The 26,108-nt window shown below is 44.6% G+C and overlaps 1 protein-coding gene and 1 long non-coding RNA gene across 5 annotated transcripts; one reads left to right on the forward strand and one right to left on the reverse strand.

Annotated features, from left to right (window-relative positions):
• LOC132017663 (uncharacterized) lies at nt 1-20,127 on the forward strand. Of its 3 annotated transcripts, XR_009404357.1 has the most exons (5): nt 1-219; nt 15,903-16,045; nt 17,970-18,315; nt 18,458-18,575; nt 19,597-20,127. It is a non-coding gene; the product is annotated as an uncharacterized LOC132017663 (long non-coding RNA). The 3 variants fall into 3 exon arrangements; XR_009404356.1 differs by having other exon boundaries at nt 17,970-18,575; XR_009404358.1 differs by lacking the exon at nt 1-219 and adding an exon at nt 14,263-14,953 and having other exon boundaries at nt 17,970-18,575.
• H1-1 (H1.1 linker histone, cluster member) lies at nt 20,121-26,108 on the reverse strand. Of its 2 annotated transcripts, none has more exons than XM_059399592.1 (2): nt 24,841-26,108; nt 20,121-20,195 (listed from the first exon to the last, which is right to left on the reverse strand). In XM_059399592.1, exon 1 carries the CDS (start codon nt 26,020-26,022, stop codon nt 25,390-25,392), a length of 633 nt encoding a protein of 210 aa, XP_059255575.1. In that variant the 5' UTR covers nt 26,023-26,108; the 3' UTR covers nt 20,121-20,195; nt 24,841-25,389. The 2 variants fall into 2 exon arrangements, with proteins under 2 accessions (XP_059255575.1, XP_059255576.1); XM_059399593.1 differs by having other exon boundaries at nt 20,122-20,195; nt 24,814-26,108.

Here is a 26,108-nt window from a genome sequence, read left to right on the forward strand (position 1 = left end):
GCCGCGGCTCGTGTGCCGGCGTCTGGGATCGATTGCGTGGTGCTTTCGCTCAGACCCGGCGTCCTCCCACCTGGCAGGTCGGAACGCTGGGGAGCCCGGCTGCTCCCCGCCGAGGTTTTTCTCGTTTCTAAGGTGGGGAGCCCTGGCAAAGGGGCTGGTCGTGGTGGACTCGTCAGGGGATAAAGATGGAGACCCCTCGTCTGAGTCGGCAGGAAAGAGGTGAGTCGCGTAGAGACCCCCGCGGAGTGGGTGGTCCGGGAAGCGCCGACCCTCCCGGCCTCGTGCTTGTGGTGTAGCCGCTGGGCTTTCCTCAGAGGCTTCAAAGGGGGAAAAAAAGAAAAGAAAAGAAAAGAAAAGAAAAGAAAAGAAAGAAAGAAAGAAAGAAAGAAAGAAAGAAAGAAAGAGTAATGGAAGCCTGCATATCCAACTCCCAGATCTTTAAACGTTCACATCTGACTGTGTTTGCTCCAAATTGTGGTGGGAGAAATCCAAGGGGACAAACTGGAGGAAGAACTCCCCGCTTATCCCTCTGAGAGTCAGCAGTGCTTCTGAAGGTGGGGTGTCGTCTCCCAGAACCCGTTTTGATTAAAAATATTAAAAGTTACTTTTCAAAATACTAGATGCAGTACGGGGTCGTTTAAATGGATTTTTAAGGACGGACGTCAGGGGCTGTCTTGCTGCCCGGCCCATTTGTGTCTAGCCTTTTGTCACTTGCTTTTTCCCCCGCGGGATATTGGTTTTTGTTATCTGTGTGGATACATGCCGTAGCGTCCATTCCATTGGAAGAATAAATCGCAATTAATGCCTTTGTTCCTGATGGTGAACATCCGGGGGTATTGGTGGAGAGCTGGCCGGCTCTGAGGCTGTGATCTGCTGCGGTCTCCAAGACCCTTCTTCGCTGCTGTGTTTCTGACTCAGCTGGAACCCAACGAGAGCTGCGCACCCCTCCACAGTGCATACTTTTTCACCCTCTCAGTGAAAGACTCCCAAATTCCAGTAGTTACTAAGTGGTACCAGATGCCCCGCCTAGTGACTTCAGCATGTAGAATCCTGCATCAGTGCCCGAGAGGGGTTTTTTGGTTTTGTTTTTGTTTTTGTTTTTTTTCCCCATGTCCCAGTGTTTATGTCTTATGAACTTGCCTGTGCTTGCTTTTATCTAGCTTTCTAATTTATGCCAGGCAAATAGGGAGTAAAGTGACCTCTCACTGTTTTATTTGTCCATTTCGGGAACTGAGTTGTACATCTCTTTAAATGATTATTAGCATTGCAGTTTTCTGCCTACTGCCCGATGATACCCTTTGTTGATTTTTCTACTGAGTCAGTTACATTTTTTGTTGCTTTTTCAGATGTTTATATAGTTTACCTATTAATTTTTTGTGGGTTTTTGATATTTAAAGTATCTCCTCACAAATGAGGTAACTTTGTCATAGATCCTTAATTGAACAGCAAACCTTAATTCTAACATAATCAAAATTGTTAGTTTAATTATGACTTGTGCCTATAGGATTTACTTGAAGTTCTCTTTTATTGACTTATTTGTGTATTTACAAGCTTTGGAGTTTACCTTATGCTCTTAGGCATTTAATTCATTTAGATTCCACCTTTGCAGGCAATGGAAAGGGTTGGGATCCAGTTTAATTTTCATCATTCAGTGAGCTAGTTTTCAGGGCACCAACTACAAACGATCTGTTCTTTCCCCGTGGACCTGCTCTGTTCGTTTTCATGTTCCATCCCTGGATCTACCCATGCCAGTCTCGAGCTCTTGATTATATATTGATTATATATTCTTGATTATATTATATATGTTTTTTTTTTTTTCCTCTCTTGCAAATAGTGCCGCACCTTACATTGTAGTTCAGATCTGTGTGCGTATGTACAAGAATTTTTCCAGGGTGTATACCAAGAGAGAAAATTGGTGACTGTTAGGGGATGCACACTTTAATGGGACTCCAGACTGCCAGGTTGACATCCTTTTTATTTTTTTTCTTATGTTCCTGCCCCAAGAGTTTGAAATGGTATCTCACTGTTGTTTGAATTTGCATTTCCTTGCTTTTTGCAAGTTATTGGTCATTTTGTCGTGTCCTCTTCTGCTAGTTGTCTGTTCGGTATTCTTCTGGGTTGTTTTTCTTTACTGATTGATATTTAAAAGGTTTGTGTGAATTTTGGATTCTGATTCTTAGTGATGTAACAGATAGTGTCTACAAGTATATTGTTTGTCCCTTAATTGTGATTAGAATGAATCTTGTTAGATAGTGTTAATTTTGGATTGTTCAAGTTGAATACTATATTTCTTAAAAGTTTTTGGCTTTGTATCTGATTTTAAGGACTTCTGCCCTTCTCTGAGGTCATAAATATCCTCCTTATTTTCTTCTAAAATTTCAAAAGATTTTGTTTTCTAGTCTGTGTCTTTGCTAGCTCTGGAACTTTTTGTGAGGGGTAGAACTATAATTTTCTTTAGATTCTGTATGAAAGCCAGTCGCTCAATCTGAGTGGTCAGCCTCCCCCCCCCCCCCACTTTTAGTATTGCTGCTTCTGTATGTTCTGTGTTGGCACTGTTTCTAGGCTTTCTCTTTTATTGTACTGATTTCCTCTTCTGAGGCAGGGCTCTCCTCTGTTGCTGAAATAAAATAGTTCTGCCAACAAAAGACCCGTCTGATCCCCATAACCATGCCATCAATAGGGAAGGCCGAAGTGGCATGTCAGAGATTGGACATACTCTGTGACGTGGCCAGGGGCCTTCGGCTGGTGGAATGCTTATACCCCAGTCGTCCCCCTACTTAGCAGGAGCTGTTTGTGTGTGTGCGTGTGTGTGTGTGTGTGTGTGTGTGTGTGTGTTTGGTGGGTAGAGGAAGGGGGTGAAGGGAGAATCCTCATCTCCAGATCTTCCCATTCACTTGTTCTAGTATGTGGAATCTTATCATTAAGTGTTGATGTTTTCAGTTGTGTTTGTTTAAATCAGTATCTTCTTTAGAAAGTAAAGTGTCGCTAAGGCTTAACATATAATATGTTTAGATAGTGAGTTTATCTCAAAGCCAGGACCTTTTGAAACAACCAAAATGATGAAATATGGAAGGTTGGAATGGCCTCTGTCAGGAAGGGCAGCTTTTAAAACTGTAGACTAAAATAAAATTTAGAGGTTGTTTTTAATTTTAATTAATCACCCCATTATTTCTCCTCTTTAATTTCATATATATTTATGAGTTGATTATAGTATTTTTCTGTTTTTACTATACTTATCCTGATAGTAATTGTCACCTGTCCCCATTCCAGCCAATAATATACTTAATAAAAAATCAGCTTTGAGGGCGCCTGGGTGGCTCAGTGGGTTAAGCTGCTGCCTTCGGCTCAGGTCATGATCTCAGGGTCCTGGGATCGAGTCCAGCATCCGGCTCTCTGCTCAGCAGGGAGCCTGCTTCCTCCTCTCTCTCTCTACCTGCCTCTCTGCCTACTTGTAATCTCTCTCTGTCAAATAAATAAATAAATCTTTAAAAAAAAATCAGCTTTGAGGAATAATTTATATCCGACACAATGCACTTGTATTCATTGTATGATATAATAAATTTTATATATCCATGTAGTTACCACCATAATCAAGATACAGCACATTTCCCTCAACCTGGATAGCTTCCCTGTGCCCCTTTGGACACAGTCCCCCAGACCCAGACCTCGACCCTCGCCCACCACTGATCTGCTGTTATTATACCTTAGTTTCCCCATTCCTTGGATTTCATATGAATGGGATTTATATCACATATTCTTGTATCCGGTTTATTTTTCTCAAAATGTTTTTGAGCTTCATCCTTGTCATTGCATGTGTCCCACTTTGTTCCTTTTATTGTTCTCTTTCGTTAAATGGTTACATTACTTTTTTTTATCCATTCACCTGTTGATGGACTTTTGGGTTGTTTCTGATTTATGGCATTGTGAAAAACACTGAAAAAGACATTTGTATACAAGTCATGGTGTAGACATGTTTTCATTTCTCTTGGTTGGAATTGCTGGGCTGTATAAGTATTTGTCTAATTTTATGGGAAACAGCCAAACTCTTTTTCCAGCGTGGTTATAACATTGTCCACTTCCTTCCACAGTGTATGAGAGGACTGGTTCCTCCAGACCCTTGCTAACACCAGATCAGCACTTTTAATTTTAGGTATTTTATTAGGTGTGAAGTGGTAACTCATTGTGGTTTTGATTTGCACTTCTGTAATAACTAATAATGTTTAGCATCTTTTCATGTACTTTGCCATTTTTACATCTTTTATGACATGTCTGTTGAAAACTTAGACTTTTTTTTTTTGCTTGTCTTATTATTGAGTTGCAAAGTTCTTTATATTTGCTGGATACAAGTCACCTGTCAGATATATGTATTATAAATATCTGTAGTTTCTCTTTTCATTGTCGTATCTGTTTTTTGAAGGACAGACCTTATTACTTTTGGTGAGCTAATTTGTTGTTTTATCACTTACAGTTTTTGGGTGTTTTTTGTTTTTTTTTTTAATAAATCTTTGCTTGTCCTGAGGTATTGAAGATTTTCTGTGATTTCAGTTCTTATATTCAAACCTGTGACCCATTTGGAGTTAATTTTTGTGTAAGGCTTTGTGTGAAGTTTTTTTTCCCCTATGGAGGATATCTAGTTGTTGGAGAACCATTTTTTGAAAAGATTGCCCTTTCCCTTTTGACCAGCTAGTTTTGGCATATTTCTCACAATTAATTGACTGTAGATGTTTGGATCTGTTTCTGGGTACTATGTAGGCCACACCCAAGTTGGTGCAGAAACGAGAAGGGGGACGTAGATGAGACAGTTTGGGACCATAAGGAAGAGAAAGGGTTTCTGGGGTTTTAGAGCTCATCAGCTCCAGCAGAGGAGCAGACACCATGTTTTCCCACCAGTGAGGGGAGAGGGGTTAGGTAGTCCGTGTGGGGCCAGAGAAGACAGGGGATTTCCCTGAAACAAAGGGAGTTTTGGCAACTGCTTAGGAATATTCCTTAAAGTCTCTGTCCCAAGGAAGACTAACCACAGTTTGTCAAGGAACAAGAAGAGCACCCTTTGGACCTAACACCCCCCCACTCCAGATTTCCCCACCAGGGTTTCAGGTAAAAATTGAAAATGGGGTGGGCCCAAGTGGAACGTAAATCCGTATTTGAACTAAGTTAGGTTTGTTGGCAATTAAGATATACACATCTTTATTATTTATTTATTTACTTATTTATTTACTTGACAGATGGCAGAGAGAGAGGAGGAAGCAGGCTCCGCACTGAGCAGAGTGCCTGATGCGGGGCTGGATCCCAGGACCCTGGGATCATGACCTGAGCCAAAGGCAGAGGCTTTAACCCACTGAGCCTCCCAGGAGCCCCAAGCTAGACACGTCTTTAAAGTTATCAGCACTAAATGTAAAGCTTATTCTATTGAGGTTTACTGAAGGTCAAAAAAGCTCATATTATCCTTCTTGGAATTTGTTAACCAAAAGATGACTAAACTGATGGTTAATTAATTGTCTCAGAGTTTTCTTGGGTAATTGTTAAGATAGCTTTCAGAGTCTTTGGTAACCTGAAAGTTTAAAGTTTTGCTTGGATGATAAATGGAATTAAATTTGTTGGACATCTAAGTCTTTTCCAAATGGGAGAGAGTGCTAAATCACTGTTAACTGGGCATAGGTTTGTGCTTTTGGCTTACTGCAAAGAACTAAGGATATTTAAATCTGTTGGTAACATGCTTTGTGCTTAACTGATTCACAAATTTGCCATCTAAAGAATTCTGGTATAACAGTTTGCCATTGGTTACTCCTTAGTCTTAACTGGAGATGAAGGTTTCTAAAGAATGAAAAATTCTGCTGACACTAACTACGACTGATGGAAATAAGGGAAACCACTCTGAATGTGGAAAAGTGGGAGATACGTAAGAAAGATAAGAAATGGGAATGCATTTTTGTTAAAGGTAGAAGAAGGTAATTTTGTCCGAAATGAGATGGTTGATTGGGAAGAAATGGCTTGGGACAAAATCTGAATGCAAAGGGAAGTTGTAGAAGGTTTATGGAGGGAAAACTTTGGAATGGAATTTTAGATGTGGTCAGGATGGACTGAGACTGAAATGAATGGGTTTGAAAGTACATTGTTAGAAGATTGAAAGTTTGCCTTCTCTCTGTTCAATAAGACCAAAAGTATTGTGTGGTTGTTGGTTTGTCTTGATAAGAAAATGCAAATAGTTGTTCTCTCCACCTGCCTAGAAAAATCGGGTCTTTAACATCCCTAATCCTATGTAGGCATGTGCTTTAAAACTTTCCAAGGTTTTAACAGACTTCCCCAAGATTTAAATCATGAATAAAGTCTTGTGGACTAATTAGGCTTGCTTGCTTGGCATGTAACATTCTGGTTCTGGCTATTGACTTGTTATGTGGCACAGAATAACTGAGTTGCCTTATCATAGTGAACTCTCCTATCAGATGTTCATTTCTGAGTTTTTTGTTTGTTTGTTTTTGTTTTTTGTCATTTATAATTGTCCTTATTGTCTTGCAAAATGAGTTTCATTTCTGGGAGGTTCATATAAAAGACTTTTAGGACAGCACAGGTATTCAATATCTTTAAGATCAGAACTGAAATGAATAAGAATTTCCAGAACTAGCTAAAGCTGCATTCAAACTAAACCAGAATTAGTAACATGGGACTGAGTGAACTAAGAGATTATAGTGTTATGGCTCTTGTTTGAAACATGGCTGGTTCTCTAATGTTTGCTCTTCCAGACTAAGGAAACTTTTTCTTAAGATGTCTGTGACTTACAGAAATATGAAAATACTCATTTGTAAACAAATCAAAGCATTCAACTTTTCTCTCTACCTGAACCCTCAAATTCAAAAGGTCTTTGCCCGGGAAACATTATGCCTAAGTGTGGTGGAAGGATCCTTTAACAAATCAGTGGTCTGGCCCTGATCCTGTTTTAATTTGGGGACAAGAGCATGTGTGTATCTTTCCTGGGAACGCTGATGGACCCATCTGGCTCCTCAAGTGGCTCATACGCTCCTGCAGTGGATCACACTCCAGAGGAACTTCTGGATCCATCCCAACGCCTCATCCCGCCGTTCTGGAGGCCGAAGACACTGACATACAGCCTTGATTGCTATGGCTTTTTTCTTCTTTTTTTAAGATTTTATTTATTTATTTGACAGACAGAGATCACAAGTAGGCAGAGAGGAAGGCAGAGAGAGAGGAGGAAGCAGGTACTATAGCTTTTTAATGAAGTCTTAAAATTAGATAGTAATAAGTCCTTGGGCTTTTTTCTTTTTTGGAAGATTGATTTGGCTCTCTCTAGCCCTTCACATTTCATGTAAATTTAGAATCAGATTGCCAGTTTTGAGCCTCCTTCCCAAATAAAGCTCCTGCTGTATTTTTTTCATTGGGATTTTATTAAAACTATTATATCAATTTGGAGAGAATTGATATCATGACAGTTTTTAAAAAATTTTTAATTTTTATTTAAATTCAAGTTAGTTAGCATATAGTGTATTACTAGTTCGGGAGTAGAGTTTCGTGATTCATCGGTTGCATGTGACACCCCGTGCTCATTCCATCAGATGTCCTCCTCGATGCCCGTCACCCAGTTACCCCAACCCCTCCCCGCCCAAACCGCAGTTGTTCCTGGCAGCCCTCAGTTTTTTTTCTCCCATAGTTAAGAGTTTCGTATAGTTTGCCCCTCTCTCTTCTTATCCTATTTGATTTTTCCTTCCCTTTCTCTGTGCTCATCTCTTTTGTTTTTTTTAATTCCACAGATCAGTGAAATCATATGGTATTTGTTTTCTCTGACTTATTTCACTTAGCATAATATACTCTAGTTTCATCCCCATCAGGTCTTTAACATCCCTAATCCTATGTAGGCCTGTGCTTTAAAACTTTCTAAGGTTTTAACAGACTTCCCCAAGATTTAAATAATGAATAAAGTCTTGTGGACTAATGGCAAGATTTCATTTTTGATGGCTGCATAATACTCCTGTGTGTGTGTGTGTGTGTGTGTGTGTATACACATCGCATCTTCTTTATCCATTCATCAGTTGACAGACATCTGGGCTATTTCCATATTTTGGCTGTTGTGGACATTGCTGCTTCAAATCCCTATTTTTGTATCCTTTGGACAAATATCCAGTAGTGCGGTTACTGGGTCATAGGATAGTCTTTTTTTTTTAAAAGAGATTTTATTTATCTGTTGGACAGATCACAAGTAGGCAGAGAGGCAGGCAGAGGGAGAGGGTGAGGGAGAAGCAGGATCCCTGCTGAGCAGAGAGCCCAACGTGGTGCTCAATCCCAGGACCCTGAGATCATGACCTGAGCTGAAGGCAGAGGCTTAACCCGCTGAGGCACCCAGGTGCCCTAGGATAGTTCTATTTTTAACTTTTTGAGGAACCTCCACGCTGTTTTCCACAGTGGCTGTGCCAGCTTGCATTCCCACCAACAGTGTAGGAGGGTTCCCCTTTCTCAACATCCTCGCCAACATCTGTTGTTTCTGGACTTATTAATTTTAGCCATTCTGACCCATGTGAGGTGGTATCTCATTGTGGTTTTGATTTGTATTTCCCTGGTGCTGAGTGACGTTGAACGTTTTTTCATGTGTCTGTTGCCATTTGGATGTCTTCTTTGGAGAAATGTTTGTTCATGTCTTCTGCCCATTTCTTGATTGGATTTTCTTCCTGAGTGTTGATTTTGGTAAGTTCTTTATAGATTCTGAATACTAGCCCTTTATCGGATATGTCATTTGCAAATATCTTCTTCCGTTCCGTGGATTGCCTTTTAGTTTTGTTGACTGTTTCCTTTGCTGTGCAAACGCTTTTTATCCTGATGAATTCCAGTAGTTCATTTTTGCTTTTGTTTTCCTTGCCTCTGGAGATGTATCTAGCAAAAATTTATTGTGGCTGAGGTCAGAGAGGTTGCTGCCTGTGTTCTCATCTAGGATTTTGACAGATTTCTGTCACATTTAGGTCTTTCTTCCCTTTTTAATTTATTTTTGCATATGGTGCAAGAAAGTGGTTCAGTTTCATTCTTCTGCATGTGGCTGTCCAATTTCCCCAGCATGATTTGTTGAAGAGACTGTCTTTTTTTCCATTGGCTATTCTTTTCTGCTTTTATGAAGTTTAGTTGATCATAGAGTTGAGACTCCATATTTAGGTTCTTTATTGTGTACCAGTGATCTATGTGTCTGTTTTTGTGCCAATACCATACTGTCTTGATAATTACAGCTTTGTAATACAACTTTGTAATAAAAAGTTCAGAACAGTGATGCCTCCAGCTTTGGTTTTCTTTTTCAAAATTACTTTGGCTCTTTGGGAACTTTTCTGGTTCTGTGTAAATTATAAAATTGTTCCAGCTCTGTGAAAAATGCTGGTGTTATTTTGATAGGGATTGCATTGAATGTATAGATTGCTTTAGGTAGCAGAGACACTTTTTTTTTTTTTTTAAGATTTTCTTTATTTATTTGACAGAGATCACAAGCAGGCAGAGGCAGGCAGAGAGAGAGAGGGAAACAGACTCCCCGCTGAGCAGGACCCTGAGATCATTACGGGAGCCAAAGGCAGAGGCTTAACCCACTGAGCCACCCAGGCACCCAGCATAGACATTTTTTTAAAAGATTTTATTTATTATTTGACCAAGAGAGACACAGCAAGAGAGGGAAAACAAGTAGGAGAGGGAGAAGCAGGCTCCCTGTGGAGCAGGGAGCCCAGTGTGGGGCTTGATCCCAGGACCCCAGGATCACAACCCGAGCTGAAGGCAGACGCCCGACAGCTAAGCCACCCAGCTGCCCCTAGCATAGACATTTTAACAATATTTGTTCTTCCAGTCCCTGAGCATGGAATGTTTTTCTATTTCTTTGTGTCTTCCTCAGTTTCTTTCATGAGTGTTCTATAGTTTTCTGAGTACAGATTCTTTGCATCGTTGGTTAGGTTTATTCCTAGGTATCTTATGGGTTTTGGTGCAGTTGTAAAGGGGACCAGTTCCTTGAATTTGTCTTTCTGCTGCTTGGTTGCTGGTGTATAGAAACGAAATAGACTTTTGTATGTTGATTTTATATCCTGCAACTTTGCTGAATTCCTCTATCAGTTCTAGCAATTTTTTTGGTGGCATTTTTCAGGTTTTCTACATAGAGTATTGTGTCATCTGCGTAGAGTGGAAGTTTGAGTTCTTCTTTGCTTATTTGGATGCCTTTTATTTTTGTTGTCTGATTGCTGAGACCAGAGCTTTCAGTGCTATGTTGAACAACCGTGGTGAGAGTGGACATCCCGGCTGTACTCTTGATCTTGGGGGAAAAGCTCTCAGTTTTTTCCCATTGAGGATGATATTAGCTGTGGGTCTTTCGTATATGGCCTTATTATTTTGAGGTACTGTTCCCCCTATCCCTACTTTGTTGAGGGTTTTTATCAAGACAGAGTGTGTATTTTGTCAAATGCTTTTTCTGCATCTGTTGAGAGGATTATACAGCTCTTACCCTTTCTTTTATTAATGCGGTGTGTCATGTTTGATTTGCATGTTGAATGACACTTTCAGTCCAGGAATAAATCCGACGTGTGGTGAATAATTCTTTTAACATACTGTGGGATCTGATTACTTAGTAATCTTGTGGAGAATTTTTGCATTCATGTTCATCAGGGATGTTTGTCTGTAATTCCCCTTTCTAGTGGGGTCCTTGTGTGGTTTTGGAATCAAGAGAATGCTGGCCTCATAGAATGAATTTGGAAGTTTTCCTTCCATTTTTATTTTTTGGAACAGTTTCGAAGAAATAGTTATTCTTTTTTTTTTTTTTTAAAGGATTTTATTTATGTATTTGACAGAGAGAGAAAGATCACAAGTAGGCAGAGAGGCAGGCAGAGAGAGAGGAGGAAGCAGGCTCCCTGCTGAGCAGAGAGCCTGACATGGGGCTTGATCCCAGGACCCTGAGATCATGACCTGAGCTGAAGGCAGAGGCTTTAACCCACTGAGCCACGCAGGCGCCCCGGGTCTTGTTTTTTAATCCATTCTGATACCTTATGTATTTTGATTGGAGCATTTAGTCCGTTTGCATTCAGAGTAATTATTGAAGATAAGAATTTAGTGTCATCGTATTACCTATATCAAGCCCAGCTAGTACTCTTGTAATCGTTTTAAATTCTAGTTCAGACATCTTGCTGATTAAATCTGTGGCACTGAGTGCTACCTCCTGTTCTTCTTTCCTTTGGGGTGAGTGTTTACATCTTAATCATTTTGTCCAGAAAAGAAAAGAGGAAAGAAAAAGATAAAACAAAAAACCTAACAGTGGGTTTCAGACAATACCTGAAAGGAATTGAGAAAAATAGGAAAATAAATGAAAAAATTAGAAAAACATTTTTTGGAGAGACAGTGTGAGCCAGCGAGGGTCAGAGGGAGCTGGAGCGAGAGGATCGTAAACAGGCTCCATGCCCAGCCCCGAGCTTGACGCCCGCGGGGTGTGACCTCATGACCCTGAAATCATGACCCGAGCCAAAAGCAAGAGTTGGGGACTCAACTGGCAGAGCCACCCAGGTGTCTTGGCAGATGTAAGCCTTCTAATCCCTGAATCCCTGAATACGTCTGTATTCAGACGTACTGTATTCAGGGTCTTACTAAATTGACTTCAGAGGAGCATAAGGGAACTTTTTGGAGTGAAGGGAATATTCTGTGTCATGGTTAGAGTGGGAGTAACATGGGAACATACAATTATCAGACCTCACCAAGGTGTACTTTAGATTCTGTAGTTGACTGTGTATGAGGGACTGCAGTGAAGTTTGTCTACAGAGTAATAACAAAAATTACGTCAGGTATTACATTTCTTTCACTGACATGATTCCTAACCATCAGAATCATTTGACTTGCGTGTCATTTGAACAGCTGGTTTGATGCTGACGGTGCCGCATTCGTTCACGAACTGTCTTCGTGACGCACTGCCGACCCAGTCCAGGGAGAGATCTGGCCCCCGGGGCCTGGCAGGAAGGGGAACTGGGCCAGGCGCCGTGATAGTCAGCAGAGCATCTGTGTCAGAGATGATTACGTGTTCACTACTGTCTCTTTCCTCTTCTTCCCTGGACTCGAGGTCAGACTCCTGGGAGGGTTTACTGGTCAGAGTGTATGGCCGAGAGACTGAGTTCTGGTTTGTAGAGGGTGAGCAAAAGTGACGTGTGCCTTCCAACTTGGCCCATAACCAGCGATCACGTCAGAGCACTCCACGCCCTTTTCCTCTTCAGACTCTTGTTTAGAGACCAGCTGCAGGGCAGGGTTGGGAGCCGTAACCTAAAGACGGCCGAGCCACGGGTTGGAAGGAGCCATGTCTCCCAGGCAGCGCCCCGACTGGATCTGGAGAGCAGTTTTCTCTAACAGCCTCATTTCAGTCCCAGTTGTAGTCTGCTTCTTTGATTCTCTCAGCACGCAGTGTGCTCTGGGGAGATTCTAGATTCTCAGCTTGGTTGTAGGTAATAAGGAAAAGCTCATTCCATACAGACGCGTGAGGCAGAGCAGATCAGGACAACAGAGCGGGCCAGGAGCAGAGAGACTCCACAGGGGAAGGAAGGCCTTGTGGGCGGGGGCAGCGGAGGGAGATGGGCCCTGGAGTCAGGAAGGGTCCTCGGGGCATGCCAGCACCCACCAGAGCCTGGCAGAGCTATTGAAGGAAATTGAGAAAAAGCTCTGCTTACCACAGGCACAGAGGATTGGGCTGTGGATGGTGGGTAAATCAGGGGTTAACATCTCTGTCATATTGATGAGGAAATTAAGTTTTATAGAGATTAAAATATTTGTATCTAGCCTGGTGCTTAGTTCATAGTAGATGCACAGTAAATATTTGTTGAATGAATGAATAATTTACTAGTCTGACACCTTGAATGCTGAAGCCTTCAACCAGGGATTGAGAACTTGTCTGTTCGGTGGTGTGTAGAGGAGGTGCTGGTACCCAGGACGGACGCCGCTGTGCTTGCATACGGTGCTTGGAAAAGGTTTGAATGTTCGTGTGCTCCCTGCTTGGCCCTCGTCCCTACCATTCCCGGTTGCCTTACAACTCACGCGGTCTCCACGTTGAGGTCAGCCGTCTGTCTCCTGTGAGCTTGGTTGTGTGGTACCCCTCTTCCACTTCCCCGTCCACAGGTCACCTTCTAGATGACTCTAGAAGTCATCTAGGGGCTCTTCCCTAACCTGTCGTTTTGCCTTCTCCCATATCTTTCCTGCCACTGCCACCCCATCCTCTCTCCCCTTCTCTGTCCGCTTATGTCCCGGATTTTCTCATGCTATTCAGCATTCTAAGCGAACTTCTTAGGCTACGAAGCCTAATATGAGGAGCTGGAAAACCTAAGCCCGGGACAGAGTTGTATCAGGGGTGGCGTCTACAAGTTTGTGTTACGTGTAAAGAGACATAAATATTACTGTACTGTGTGGTTAGTAGACAAATGAGCAGTGTCTGTAAATTATAGTTAACCAACATGTTACTCTGCTTTTACTGGCTGCAGTTAACTACCTGGGCATTGAGTCATTTTAGCGTATTTTCTTGTCTGATGAACTAGGAGTTAGAAGGTGTTGTGTCCGTTCTGAACAAAATATCCACAGTGGCTGTACTCTCCGTTTCGAAGTAGAAAAATCCCTTTATTGATATTATCAAACTAGAATAGAAACAGCAGAAAACGGAAATGTGCACACAGACGGGAGCACAGTAAGCCATGAAGGCGGGTAAGACAGTCACATCGGATCGGGTCCTCGCACGTGCAGCCGCATCGGCCGGGGAAGCCCCGTGGACACGGCCGGGCTGCGGTCCTGACTGAGGCCTGGGCGGAGGGAGCGTCCCTCCCTCGGCGGAGACTTCGACTCGCCGTCACCATAGGGGCCACATTCACAGGGTGAGTGACGGGGTCTGAAGTGAAACATTTGTTCGCCGACGTGCAGTTTGCAGCGAGCTGCCTTTCCAGGTTCTCATGTTTCTGTGTCATCCAGGAGCCCGGCTGTGTGTCTGCCCCCACTCCTGGATGCCGCCCTGCGGGGCCGGCCTCCCTGGAGCAGGAGGGGACGCGAGCCAAGATTTGTAGCTCTTGGTGTTCGGAGCAGAAGGGCCAGTTCCGACCTGGAGGCTGCTCACGTCCGCTGACCGGGCTCCCAAGCTCACTCGTGCCACTTGAGTCTCGCAGGTGGTCAGGTCTGGGGGGACAAGTCCCAGGACCCTCCGTTCAGATGGCGCAGCACATGAGAGGCTCTGGGGACGCAGCCAAGGCTGTGTGCACGGTCACCATCTGGACGGCTTCAGCCTAGAGCAAGGGGAGCGGGGCTGGAGGGACACGGTGCCTTGGGCGGGTTGCCTGGTGCCGACGGGCCGAGTTCTCCAGAAATGTCTTCTGTAAAAGCAGCTTAAGAACCTCTGTCCCCAGAGGTCACCAGACCTGCCTTCACTGGAAGTCCTCGGAGCAGAGTTGGATGGAGCTTGACATCCCCAACCTGTCCCTTTCTGCTCCCTGTCCAGACTGTCGCCTTCCGACAACCCTTGCCACAATCGGCTTGGGCTTGCTTCCTTCTTCTCTGGTGCCCCAGGTGCTGAGGGTCGCACCCCTCGCCAGACACACACCCACAGGGCCTGTGGGGATGGGCGGGGTTGGGGGACTCCCTCCCGGCCTCTTGCTTCTTGAGGCGGCTCCGGGCCCCGGGGCCCGGGTTTGCGGCCAGTCCTCCCCATTCCTAACATTGGCCGGGACAGGCTCCTCCCACTCGTTCTGCCTGTCTGGCCACTAGACCAGATGTTACTTTGACCACAGGACCTTTGTCCTGTTTATGGAGAAGCCCAAAGCCACGGGTAGGAGCTCCACCAGTGTGGAATCAGACTTATTTACCCTTACATCCTGCCGGAATATGGGAAGCAGCGCAAGGAGAGCTGTGTCTGGACCGCCGGGAGGGGTTGTTTGTTTTAGGAGCTGGAAGACAGAAACATCAGCTTAATAAGCTTTCTGGGTTCAGCTGAAATGTGAGTGGTCAGCCTCGCTGTTGCCTTTGGGAGTTATGTAATAATCCAAGTGGTATCTCACAGACCTTCCACTCTGTGGAAACCTAAATGTGTCACATTTGCTAACAAGCAAAAATTACATTGATGACATAGGAGGCCATTATATTTTCTTTGGATAACAGTAAAACATAAGGAAGAAGTGGATTTGCTTGGGAGTTTTTCATATTTAGCTTAGCACATCTAGCCAACAGAGACATCGGATTAATTACTAGTTCTATTGAAGTAAAAACAGGCATTTTGGAAAAAAGGGGGGTTCTGCTTCTTTTATTTTTTATACTCATGTAAAGTAATACCTTTATATAATAAATAAAACTTGAGCATGAGGGGAGCATTTATTTCTAATAACTATTTTAAAATTACACGATAATCTAAGTGATGATGCACATGGTTTCATAATTAGGACATTCTGATAGAATCAACTCAGTAATACAACAAAAACTTCATGAGTGTCCATAACCGTACATATTTTAAGAAACCAGTTCTAAAAGAGCCAGTATCAGGAATATTGTAAAATGAATTGGGGCAGCTAGAATAGTCTGTATTTTCTCCTGACAAAACAGGTGAGTGACTCTGGCAGTTCCTGAGAACATTCTCTGAAACTAATGGCATATCCATAAATGCTTAATAGTCAGCTCTTGAGAAGACAAACAAGGAACCCCCCCACCCACACACACACAGACAAAACCCCTTTAACCTGTAGCGCTCGCCCTTTTCTGCAGTGCACCTGTTCCCGCACAGTGGGTGTCACACTAGCCGGGGCGAAGTGCGGTGGCGGTAGCAGAGCGAGGCCCAGTAGCCCACGACGGAGTCTCGCCACTCCATGAGCTGGAGCCTCCCGGTGGGTGAGGATAGTAGTGAGGTAAGTAGGAGGTGTGGGGGATCTGTTGACTTTTCTTCTTTTTTTTTAAAGAGTGTGTGAGTGGGAAGGAAAGGCAGAGGCAGAGGGAGAAGCAGGCTCCCCACCGAGCAGGGAGCCGGATGTGGAGCCCATCCCTGGACCCCAGGATCAGGACCTCATCTGAAAGCAGACATTTAACTGACCGAGCCACCCAGGTGCCCTTAATTTTGTTTTTCATATAAGCTATTTAATTGTAAATGTATTTAATTTAATTTGTAATATTCGTTGAGTTTAAACAAGCAGCTCACAATAATGCCTGAAAGCTTAGCAGTTGGCCCTGCTGAGCGACGTGAGCCGCCCCCACTCGGCGGCTTTGTCCTCCTCCTTCTGTGTAAACGATCTAGTCCTGTGACATGGGGATGCTCTGAAACTCCAGTGGGCAGCCAAGAATTCCAGACCGGCGAGACATGAAGCCGACCGTCAGAGATCCGTGGCCAGGACGTGCTGGAGTGGGTGTCCGAGCCCCAGTCCTTGTGTCCCCTCACCACCCCCTCTGGAGTCCCAGGCAGTTCCCATCGCCTGCATCTGGTCAGCTGGCCAGCAGGTGCTCCCTCAGGGCGTCGGGTTCTGGAAGTAGCTGTCCTCTGGTGGTCTTCCAACCCCAGCTCTGTCCTGGGGCAGGAGGGCCTGAGGAGCCAGGTGTCTTTCCAGGGCCTGGTACTGAAGGCTCTTTTTAGGTCTGATGAGTTCCGGGGAGGATGGATGCTGTTTCAGCCTTGGGGGATCCGGAGGGGCTGGACAGTGACGTAGGAGGTACAGGGAGCTGCCTCACTGAGGACATTGGAGTAAAATCTGAAAGAGGGTGAGGGAATGAGCTCTTGTGTTTTCTGGGCAAACCATTCCAGGTAGACGGGATGATCCATGCGAAGGCCCCAAGGCAGCTCTGTGCTCCCGAGGCTGCTCCTGGAGGCGCGGTCACGGTGACAGTGTGAGGTGCTGGGGGCGTGTGTGGGTGCAAAGACATCCGGCTGTACAGAGCAGTGTAGTTTGCTGAGCGCAACCCATTAAGTATTTGTGAAATCAGTTTAAGGGGCTGCTGCCGCCTTTTTATGAGAGAACAGAATGTAGAGAAAATAGCACAGAAAAAGTAAAGTTAGGGTAAGTATTATTTATTGAAATACTTGTTTTGCTTTTGTGTCTTTGCTGTGACATGTAGTTCTTACCGAGTAGAATTATGAAAAAAACAGATGTTTGAAAGGCCTGGCCCTCAGACCTTGTAGGAACACTGGGTTTTCTACTGCACGAGGAGGGAAGCTGATGGCAGGATTTGAGTTAGGGGACACGAGAAAACACCTGCTCGCTGTGTCGGGAGCAGACTTAAGAGGATGGTGGTAGAAATAGGAAGACCAGTTGGGAGGCTGTTGCCACGGGTCCAGGGGAGAATTAAGGCGATGGAGGGACCGTCTGAGGACAGGGGAGGGCCTGCGGGTGCAGCATCTGGAGAAAGACTGAACGATGGGTGTTGAACATCTGTGTGGCATTGTAAGTCAGCAATTTCTAGAAGGCGTATGTAGTATTAACCTTACTCAAAGAGAGGTCTGGCCTTTGCCCCTAGCTGCTGGGACGTGATCCAGAGGCCCTTGGAGAGTGCCTTTGTTTACCTGGCGGTCTCGGCCACTGGACAGTCAACAGTATAATTCATAATGGGAGCTTTGGACAACACAGGATCTGCTCCTCCTCTGGGGGGCTGGGACAGCGGGTCAGCCCCGGGACATCAGTGGTGGGGCTCCAGACCCGTGAGAAAGTACCTTTCGGTGTAAGCCACCAGGCCGTGGGGTTTTGTTGGGGGCACACAGTGTGATAGAAAAATGGGCAAGAGATGCAGAGGAAAACCCACGCATCTGCCACGATGGAGAACATTGAAAAAAGACCAACAATTTTAATTAAAAAACAAACCCAAAACTAGCAGGATATGAAACAGGGATTTTCATCTAAATTTGACTCAGTATTAGGTGTGGGAGGGTCATCTAAATGTTCATAACTATGGCTTTCATTTTCGTTTTTGATTTCAGAGCAGGGAGAAGTGGTACAACCACTTTGGAAAAGGTAAGGGTTTGACCCAGTGATTTCTGACTCTAGGAATGTAAACATCGTCGTGTCCGCACAGGCGCCGAACCACGTGCAAGAGCGCTCGAGGCACTGTCATCCCTGAGAAAGAAACAAATGTCAGTCGGCAGCGGAACAGACGCCTAAGCTGAGGTATGGTCACAGAATGGAAGCTGATAGGACACAAACGAGTCACACCTCTGCACAGCAACACAGATGATACACAGATGAATCTGCCAAACCTGATTTTCTGCGAGAAAGACACCAGGCACAAAAGACTGCTTGTAGTTTGATTTCCATTTAATTAAGATCCCAAACCAGCTAAACTGAATGACTGTCGGACATCGGGAGGACGGACATTGAGGGAGGACGGAGGGCGGTGAGTGTCAGAGCGGGGTGAGTAGCAGTCGGCGGACGATCTGGGCTCTGACCGGCGTGTGCTGCGGGGCCGTTTACTCTGCTTGTTCAGTGAGCTTTACAGTGCTCTTTTGTCACGTTTTGTTACGATTTTCTCTTTGTAGGTTATGTTTCCTGATTCAAAAAGTTTAAAGAAGGTTGGGATCTTCTAAGGACTCTGTTTTCCATGAGAAGAATTTTCAGCACCAGAATGAACTTTAAAACCTCCAGTTTGCTTTCTAGGTAGGTTCAGGAGCTGCTTAACTGCTACTCACTGTTTTCGTCTCTCAGTATCAAAATACTGAATGAATATTTGCTGCACAACCATGGAGTGTGTAGCATATTAGCAGCTTTATAAATAAAAGGATAAAATCAACCCACAAGATTTTGGGGGGAGCTGCTGCCCCCATTAACTGAATCCTATTTCCAGTGGTCCCCGTTCTGTGTGGGACAAGGGATAGTGCGGATCTGTGGGTCACTTCCCACGTCGCTTGGCTTTACCTAAGAGCAGCCAGGCAGTGCTGGGTTCTCTAGGGGCAGAGGGTCTACACATGCACACCTGGACCCTGTGCCCTCTCTGAAGAATTAGCAGATACGTGAGCGATCCTTTAAAAAACACCGAACCCTATGTGAGTGTGGAAGAGAGTGGCTGCTTACAAAAGCTCCTTCATCTTCAGCGCACGGGAATGAGGATACCTTACCTGCCTCCTTAACTGTTTCCTCTGTAGTTAGGATTCCCCATGTGGAAAGGGACGGTGCCCTGTAAAGAGTTTGGAGGAAAGAGTGATAAATTGGTTCAAAGAGAACACCCACTGATTCTAAGATCATAAAACTTAGTCTAGTTTCTTTCACTCATTGACCTTGAATGTGGCCCGACATACACGCTGGGTGAAAGCACAGGGCTCTGAAGCTCTGGTGGGCCCTTCTTAGCTGGTGGGGCTGCTGGGGCCTGACGTCAGAGCGCAGCGCTCCTTGCGGCTCGCCCGCACGGAAACAGACGCTAACGCACCTCCGAAGCTTGTCTAGCTCTAAGCATTCCACAGTTCTTTGAAAAGCTGGAATGGTCATGATTGCCCTAAAATTGGAACTTAAGGACAGGAAGGGTGGGTGATCTTTGCCCTCTTTTGGGAAGGATTGTCAGTCCTCAGTTAACACAGTGTGGTGCCACTGCTTGGACAGAGGGACTGATGCACAACAGGAAGTCCAGAAGTCAACAACACAGGAATTTTGTATGCCATAAAGACAGTACTTTTTTATTTAATAGGTTCCACACCCAGTGCAGAGTCAAAGGTGGGGCCTGAACTCATGACCCTGAGATGAAGACCCGGTCTGAAATCAAGAGTTGGACGCTCCACCGACTGAGCCCCCCAAAAGCCCCACCGATAGCCTTTCTCATCACTGGGAATAAAGACGGACTTCATTAGTGTGAGACGATGGGATAGCCGTTTGTAAAACACCATATATACCAGGATAAACTCCAAATAGATCAAAGATTGACATGTTAAAAAGAACAGAACAAAAACCCAGATGAGAATAGAGGTGAATTCCTTTGATTCTTGAAGTGGCAAAGACCCTTCTTAATATATTGCTCAAAATCCAAAAGCTGTGAAAGAAAATATTGACACATTCAATTACTGAAAGATAAGGCCGGGTAGCAACATTTATCAAAGTTAAAAGACAAAGGACTATCTGAGAAAACGCCTGATACAAAGGGCTCAGCTCTCTGATACAGACACGGAGCTTCCAAAACCAACGCGAACTATTGTTTTATACATTGTGTATCACGTACCTGTGGGAGGAGATGGCCACAGGTCCAGGACAGACTGCTAGGTGAACAGCGGTAGAGAACTTGTATGCGTTCTCCTGTGAGAAGACAAGGAAGAAAAGTATGTTCTGTTTCTGTTTCCATAGACACTGGAAAGGGAACTGGGTGGCCAAGGTCAGTGACGTGGAAGTGGACTTCTCAGTGTGGATCTCTCCACGTAATTTTGATTTTTGTAGCAAACTATTTATTTTAAAATGAAATAAAATGGATGGTGACCAGTTAGAGTTGAAGTCCACTCACATTTCTGTCTTTAGGCATTTGTATTTAAGATTCCGTGACGATGATTTTACTGTAAACTGCAGCTTGCAGTGTTGCTGTTTACCCCGGAATCCCACTCCTGGAAACCCATTCTGAGACACCCTTGGAAATGACCATGTAGTTTTTGCTAAATAAAATTTTAAGTCCAGCAGGCAACTGGTGAGATCAACAATGGCGCACACGCGATGGGATCCTGGGGGAGCTACTGGGCCAGCACTGTACTCGGTCACCACGTAGTAGGTAATACTTGTAGTTTAACCTAGTTCTGTATTTTTTTTTTCTTAAGATTATTTATTTGACAGAGAGAGAGAGAACACAAGTAGGCAGAGAGTGAAGGGGAAGCAGGCTTCCCAGTGAGCAGAGAGCCCGATGCAGGGCTTGATCCCAGGACCCTGAAAATCATGACCTGAGCCAAAGGCAGAGGCTTAACCCACTGAGCCACCCAAGTGCCCAATCTAGTTCTGTTTTTGTCCACAGAGTAATTTTACCCCTTAGGTTTGCACGTACACATTGTCAAAGATCTGAAGAATAAGTCATAGTGTAAAGAATAGAACAAACTCACCCCCCGCCCCCCAATGTTCCTCCTTTTCCTTTGGGCACATAGCACGCGCAACCTGCAGCATCCAGATGCGAGATTTCCCCTCTGCTCTTTTTCCCATTTGTGAGCAAATGTAGGACTTATACAGAGCCAAGGTCATGATTTGTCCTCAGTACTTTAAAGGGCCTGCACTGATCACCCATCAGTCCTGGAATCCTGTAACTCCTGTGCTTTGCGCATCTCTTTTCTTTCCTTTCAAAAGTCCCCACAGGCAAGAACAATGCAATCAATTAGTAAATAATAGAATTTATATGTCACCTCTTACCCATCTGTTTCTGGAAGACCTGGGACAAGGAGATGGATTTCAAGTCTCTCTACTCTCTTATACAGATGTTAGATCTGATTCTGTGGTCAGAACATCAAAACAGCAGATTCTTGGGATTGTGAAAAAACCATAAAGGAGCATCTTAACACTAGTTTTCAGATTTGTGACTCCAATAAGATACACAGTCTTCTTCATGACCCAGCGCAAACATACTTATGCCTAACGACGTAAGGGCCCCCAACCTAAATCCCAGGAAGCCTTATCTACCTTTACAGGTTGGCACGCTCTAAGATGTTCTCATCTCTTCCTGACAGTCCATGAAAATCACTGCTCTAATGCAACTTTTACATTAGCAAATGGAAGCACAGAGAATAGTCGCTCAGTTTTATCAGTGATAAATGGTCAGGACTAGCTATCCTCTGCCCTTGATGTTTAATGCCTCAGGACAATATTTTCCCCTTTATACCTTTCTCTACCAAGGTCTCCTCTTGCTGACCTCACCCAGGTTCATGGCTTTACTTGCCATCCATATACCAATGATTCCCAAATTTATACTTCTAGCTGAATTCAATTCCATCCTCCCCAAAACTATTCTCAAAGCTAGCAGTCACCTCCATACTACTGATCTACTTACTGATCTACATAATTACTTAACTAGTCTCAGGCCTATACTCCGTTCAGTCAATCAGCAGCATTTGAATCCAGTTGCTAACACCGCATCCAGCTGGTAATCTCAGGGACTCAGAATTTTGATGGGGGAGCAAAAGGCTGGCTAAGGACAAAGCAGAAGCTGGTACCCTACTCCCTTCCCCCACCTTTGTGACATCTGTGACAGTCCTCAGGCCCTCCTGGCTGCCCTAAAGGAAAAACCAATAGCTAACTTGTAGAGATCACAATCTTGCAAGACCTGAGACTCCTTCTGCTTAAAAATGTCCTAGTGATTTACAAGAAAGAGGCTTTCTTACCAACAGCCTAACTTCCAGAGACCCAGAGCTCAGTTCCTGAAGCCCTAACATTGCCCTCCCCTCCCTAAAATGGAAGGAGAGGGAGGTGAAAGGAAATGTCGATCAAGCTGAATTTCTTCTAAACCGAAAGCTCACTGACAAGGACATGTAACAGCAGAAATGTGGCATTCCACCAGGAAGCTCCCAACTGGTACCTCATTAGAGAAAACAAACAAAACACCGCTTGGCTTGACAATAACCAGGCCTCCAATATCCTGAAAGTTTTTACCGTGTCAGCCCTTCTGAACACCCCCTTTGTCCTCACCTCCCCAACTCCCCAATATATAATCACCACTCCTTGGGGTACAAGGCAGCAGCTCTTTCTGCCCACGGGCCTGTCCCCGCACTTTAATAAAATCACCTTTTTGCACAAGAGACGTCTTAATTCTTTCGTGGTCGTCGGCTCCAGGCTCCAGACCTCCCTTACATTCTAAACTTCATCAATTTGACTTGCCCTCCTCTAGCTCTACCTCAGCTCACGTGCTTCTCTCCTATTCGACCACCTTAGAAAAACACATCTTTTTCTAGTTCATTCTTTCAGTCACATTGAGTTTGAAGAAAATTATATATCAATATAATTAAAATCTAAAAGCTATTGAAAAATTTTCAAACAGCAAACTTTGAAGGTATTTAAAATAATGAAGATGCCAAAAATTAACAAATATCCCAAAGGACAAACAATAGCTTAAAACTAAAAACTAAAGAGGAATTCCTACTAAATTATTTACTTTGGAAATTCTTAGCAAATGCAGTACAAAAGGGAAATAAAATGCTTGGTATTCACATCAAGGAAGATAGAAAACCAATAAAAGTTATTTTGGTGATGACTAGGAAAAACTCAAGGGGCTTTATTCTAAAAAGTAGCAAGAAGCGGGAATATAGAAATTGGTAAATTCACTGGATACAATAGATCAATACATTTCCTCCTTCCTAGCAATTGAGTCCTAAAAAAAGGAAACGAGGGCCTTCCATTCACAGTAGAAACAAGCATATAAGTTAATAAGGAAACATGACTTATACAGAGAGATCAGTAGAAAAGAAGAAATTCCATTTGAGACTTTAATAACAGAGGATATACAGTGGGAGGAGGGGATGGATTATTTAATAAATTGTGTTAGAACAACAGGCCGTCTATCTGGGAGAATATAAACTTGGATTCTATAAAAGTACATAAAGTTTTAGATGGGTTAGAGACTAAAATAATTTTAGGAAGCAATTTTGAGAGGAAAACCTAGGCTGTTCAGTTTCTTAACCAAGAATGGAAATCTAGAAGCTTTATAAGTTTCTAACATTTAATATTTGGAATTTTATATAGATATCTATAATATATTTAAATGGAAAATTTACCATAAACAAAATATAGTAAAAAAAAAAAAATGCCAAAAAGTAGAAAACTATCTGCCACAGAGGTGATAAGTAGTTCACTACTATATAAAAAAACCACAATGGGACAAGAAAGACAAACTGCCCAATGAAAAAAATTAGCAAAGGGATAAGCCTGCATTCTCTGAAAAGTGTATTCAAATGACCAATAAACCTAAAGAAAGGATATATACAAATGACCGTGATCATGCCCATCAAAGTGACAATATGAAATAATCTTCCACCATTTAGACTGGCAAAAATTGAGACCACACCTTGATGGCCAGAATGGGTGGGGGGAACTATTTTCAGGACATGTCAGCACCAACTGAAATACAAAATGCACTCTGATCTAGCAATTTCAGTGCTGGAATTCCATTGCACTGCACCACAGTCAGCAACCGTAAATGTTAACAAGTGTCAATGCTTACCAACAGGAAATGGACGAATAGCTTGTTACTCCATGTGAAGGACATTAAAAATAGAATTTGACTTGAAAGAATTTTCAAAAGGTTTCAAGAAGGAATGTGTATAAAGCAACCGTTTTGTAATTAGCTCTCACTGAAAACCAGATGCAGCATCGTACATGTATATGATAGGTGCTCCTAGATGACTGAGTTCAAAGAAAACATTAAATAGCCACGTGCCTGCGTGGAGCAGAGATGTGAAATGCCTGCACGGCAGACATCGGATAGTGGGAGACCAGCAAGAGAGGAAAATATCACCTGAAAAATGGAACAAAGAGTATGCAGGGACGTGTGTAAAAAAATAAGGCCTTACAACCAATTGAGCTGATTAGTAACCCTGGCTCACCAGATGTTGTTTTCTCCTTGGAGGTGAAAGACGTGATTAAAATCTGCATCCTAGAATTAAATTTTAAAAGCCTAAAGAGACAGTTCTGCAAAAGTGTCTTTTCCTACCTATCATGGTAGCCCCACCAGAATGGGAAACCCTGGGGACGATAAAATACGCTCTTAGGTACAGAGTGGATTTGCAATTACCCAATCAGGGCAGTTTTGTTTCCTATATCTACAGAAGCCGGGTAAGGGGCTTTGGGGCTTAGTCTCCCAAACTTCGTCGTGACCAGCGCTAGATACTTGTGGCAGTGCACAACCCGACCCGCGCGAAGGCGCCGGCCCGAGGCGCTGCCCGAGGCGTGCGGGGCCTACCTAGTGGGGCTCCTCGAGGACACCAACCTGTGCGCCATCCACACCAAAGCTCGTCACCATCATGCCCAAGGACATCAGCTGGCGCGCCGCATTTGCAGAGGTTGTAGCCAAGCATTCGGGTTCAGTGGTTACCCCAGGAGCACTTCTCAGAGGAGCCCAAGTCCATAAAAGGCCGCTTAAAACACTATTGTCCCAAATACCGCAGGGCTCGGCTGTTAACCCAACCGCTTCCAGCTGGGGCCGCGTGGAGGAAAAGGTGTGGATTACAGCCCAGCCGGGGACCATTAGCTCCCCAGGTATTGCCCACACGGTTAACTAGGCGAGAAAGCACAGTAGGCCGCTGGTTGCCAAACCTTTAAGTGTCGCCTAGGAAGGTTAGGCACATCAGCGAGAATACAGGAGGTCTCTAAGAAATATAGGTGTGGGGTAAGGATTAGCCCAAAACCGTCCTCGCAAGTGGGTGGCAACTCCACGTGGGAGCCGCGATACACGCCGTACTAAAGCTCTTTCCCCTGAAATATGTTGGTGGCTCTTAAAAGAGCCGTTGGGTTACTGGAACAAGTTCCAACTGCAACTCTACTTTTTCTTGGGTGCGGCCTTTTTGGGCTTCGCAGCTGTCTTTGGCTTGGTCACCTTCGCCTTGGCCGCTTTGGGCTTCACAGCCTTGGCTTTGGCGGGGCTCTTGGCTACTTTCTTGGGCTTCTTGGGACTCTTGGACGGCTTCTTGGCCACAGCCGGTTTTTTGGCCTTTTTTGGAGTCTTGACCGCCTTTTTAGTAGCCGCTGTGACCTTTTTAGGTTTCTTAGAAGCGCCCGTCACCTTGGCTTTCGCCACTTTTGGTGGGTTGGCCTTGGCCTCTCCGGAGGCGGCCTTCTTGTTGAGCTTGAAGGAGCCCGAGGCGCCGGTGCCCTTGGTCTGCACCAGGGTGCCCTTGCTCACCAGGCTCTTGAGGCCCAGCTTGATGCGGCTGTTGTTCTTCTCCACGTCGTAGCCGGCGGCCGCCAGCGCCTTCTTGAGCGCCGCCAGGGACACGCCGCTGCGCTCCTTAGAAGAGGACACCGCCTGCACGAGCAGCTCCGACACCGAGGGGCCCACGGACTTCTTGGCGGTGGCCGCTGCCTTAGCCGGCTTCTTGGCTTTCTTGCCGACAGCCGCGGGCTTCTCGGGGGGAGCGGAGGTGGCCGGAGCGGGCGGCGCTGTCTCGGACATGGTGAGAGCAACGAGCAAACTACCAGAACCTGACTGAGCAGGAAGACGCCGGCGGCCCCGGCGCGGCGTATTTATAGGGCGGGGCC

This window comes from Mustela nigripes, chromosome 5 (genome assembly GCF_022355385.1).
Source record: "Mustela nigripes isolate SB6536 chromosome 5, MUSNIG.SB6536, whole genome shotgun sequence".
Classification (NCBI taxonomy): Eukaryota; Metazoa; Chordata; class Mammalia; order Carnivora; family Mustelidae; genus Mustela; species Mustela nigripes.

Excerpts from the sequence above, each read along its gene's own strand:
- H1-1 (XM_059399592.1), bottom strand. The coding sequence starts at position 26,022 with ATGTCCGAGACAGCGCCGCCCGCTCCGGCCACCTCCGCTCCCCCCGAG.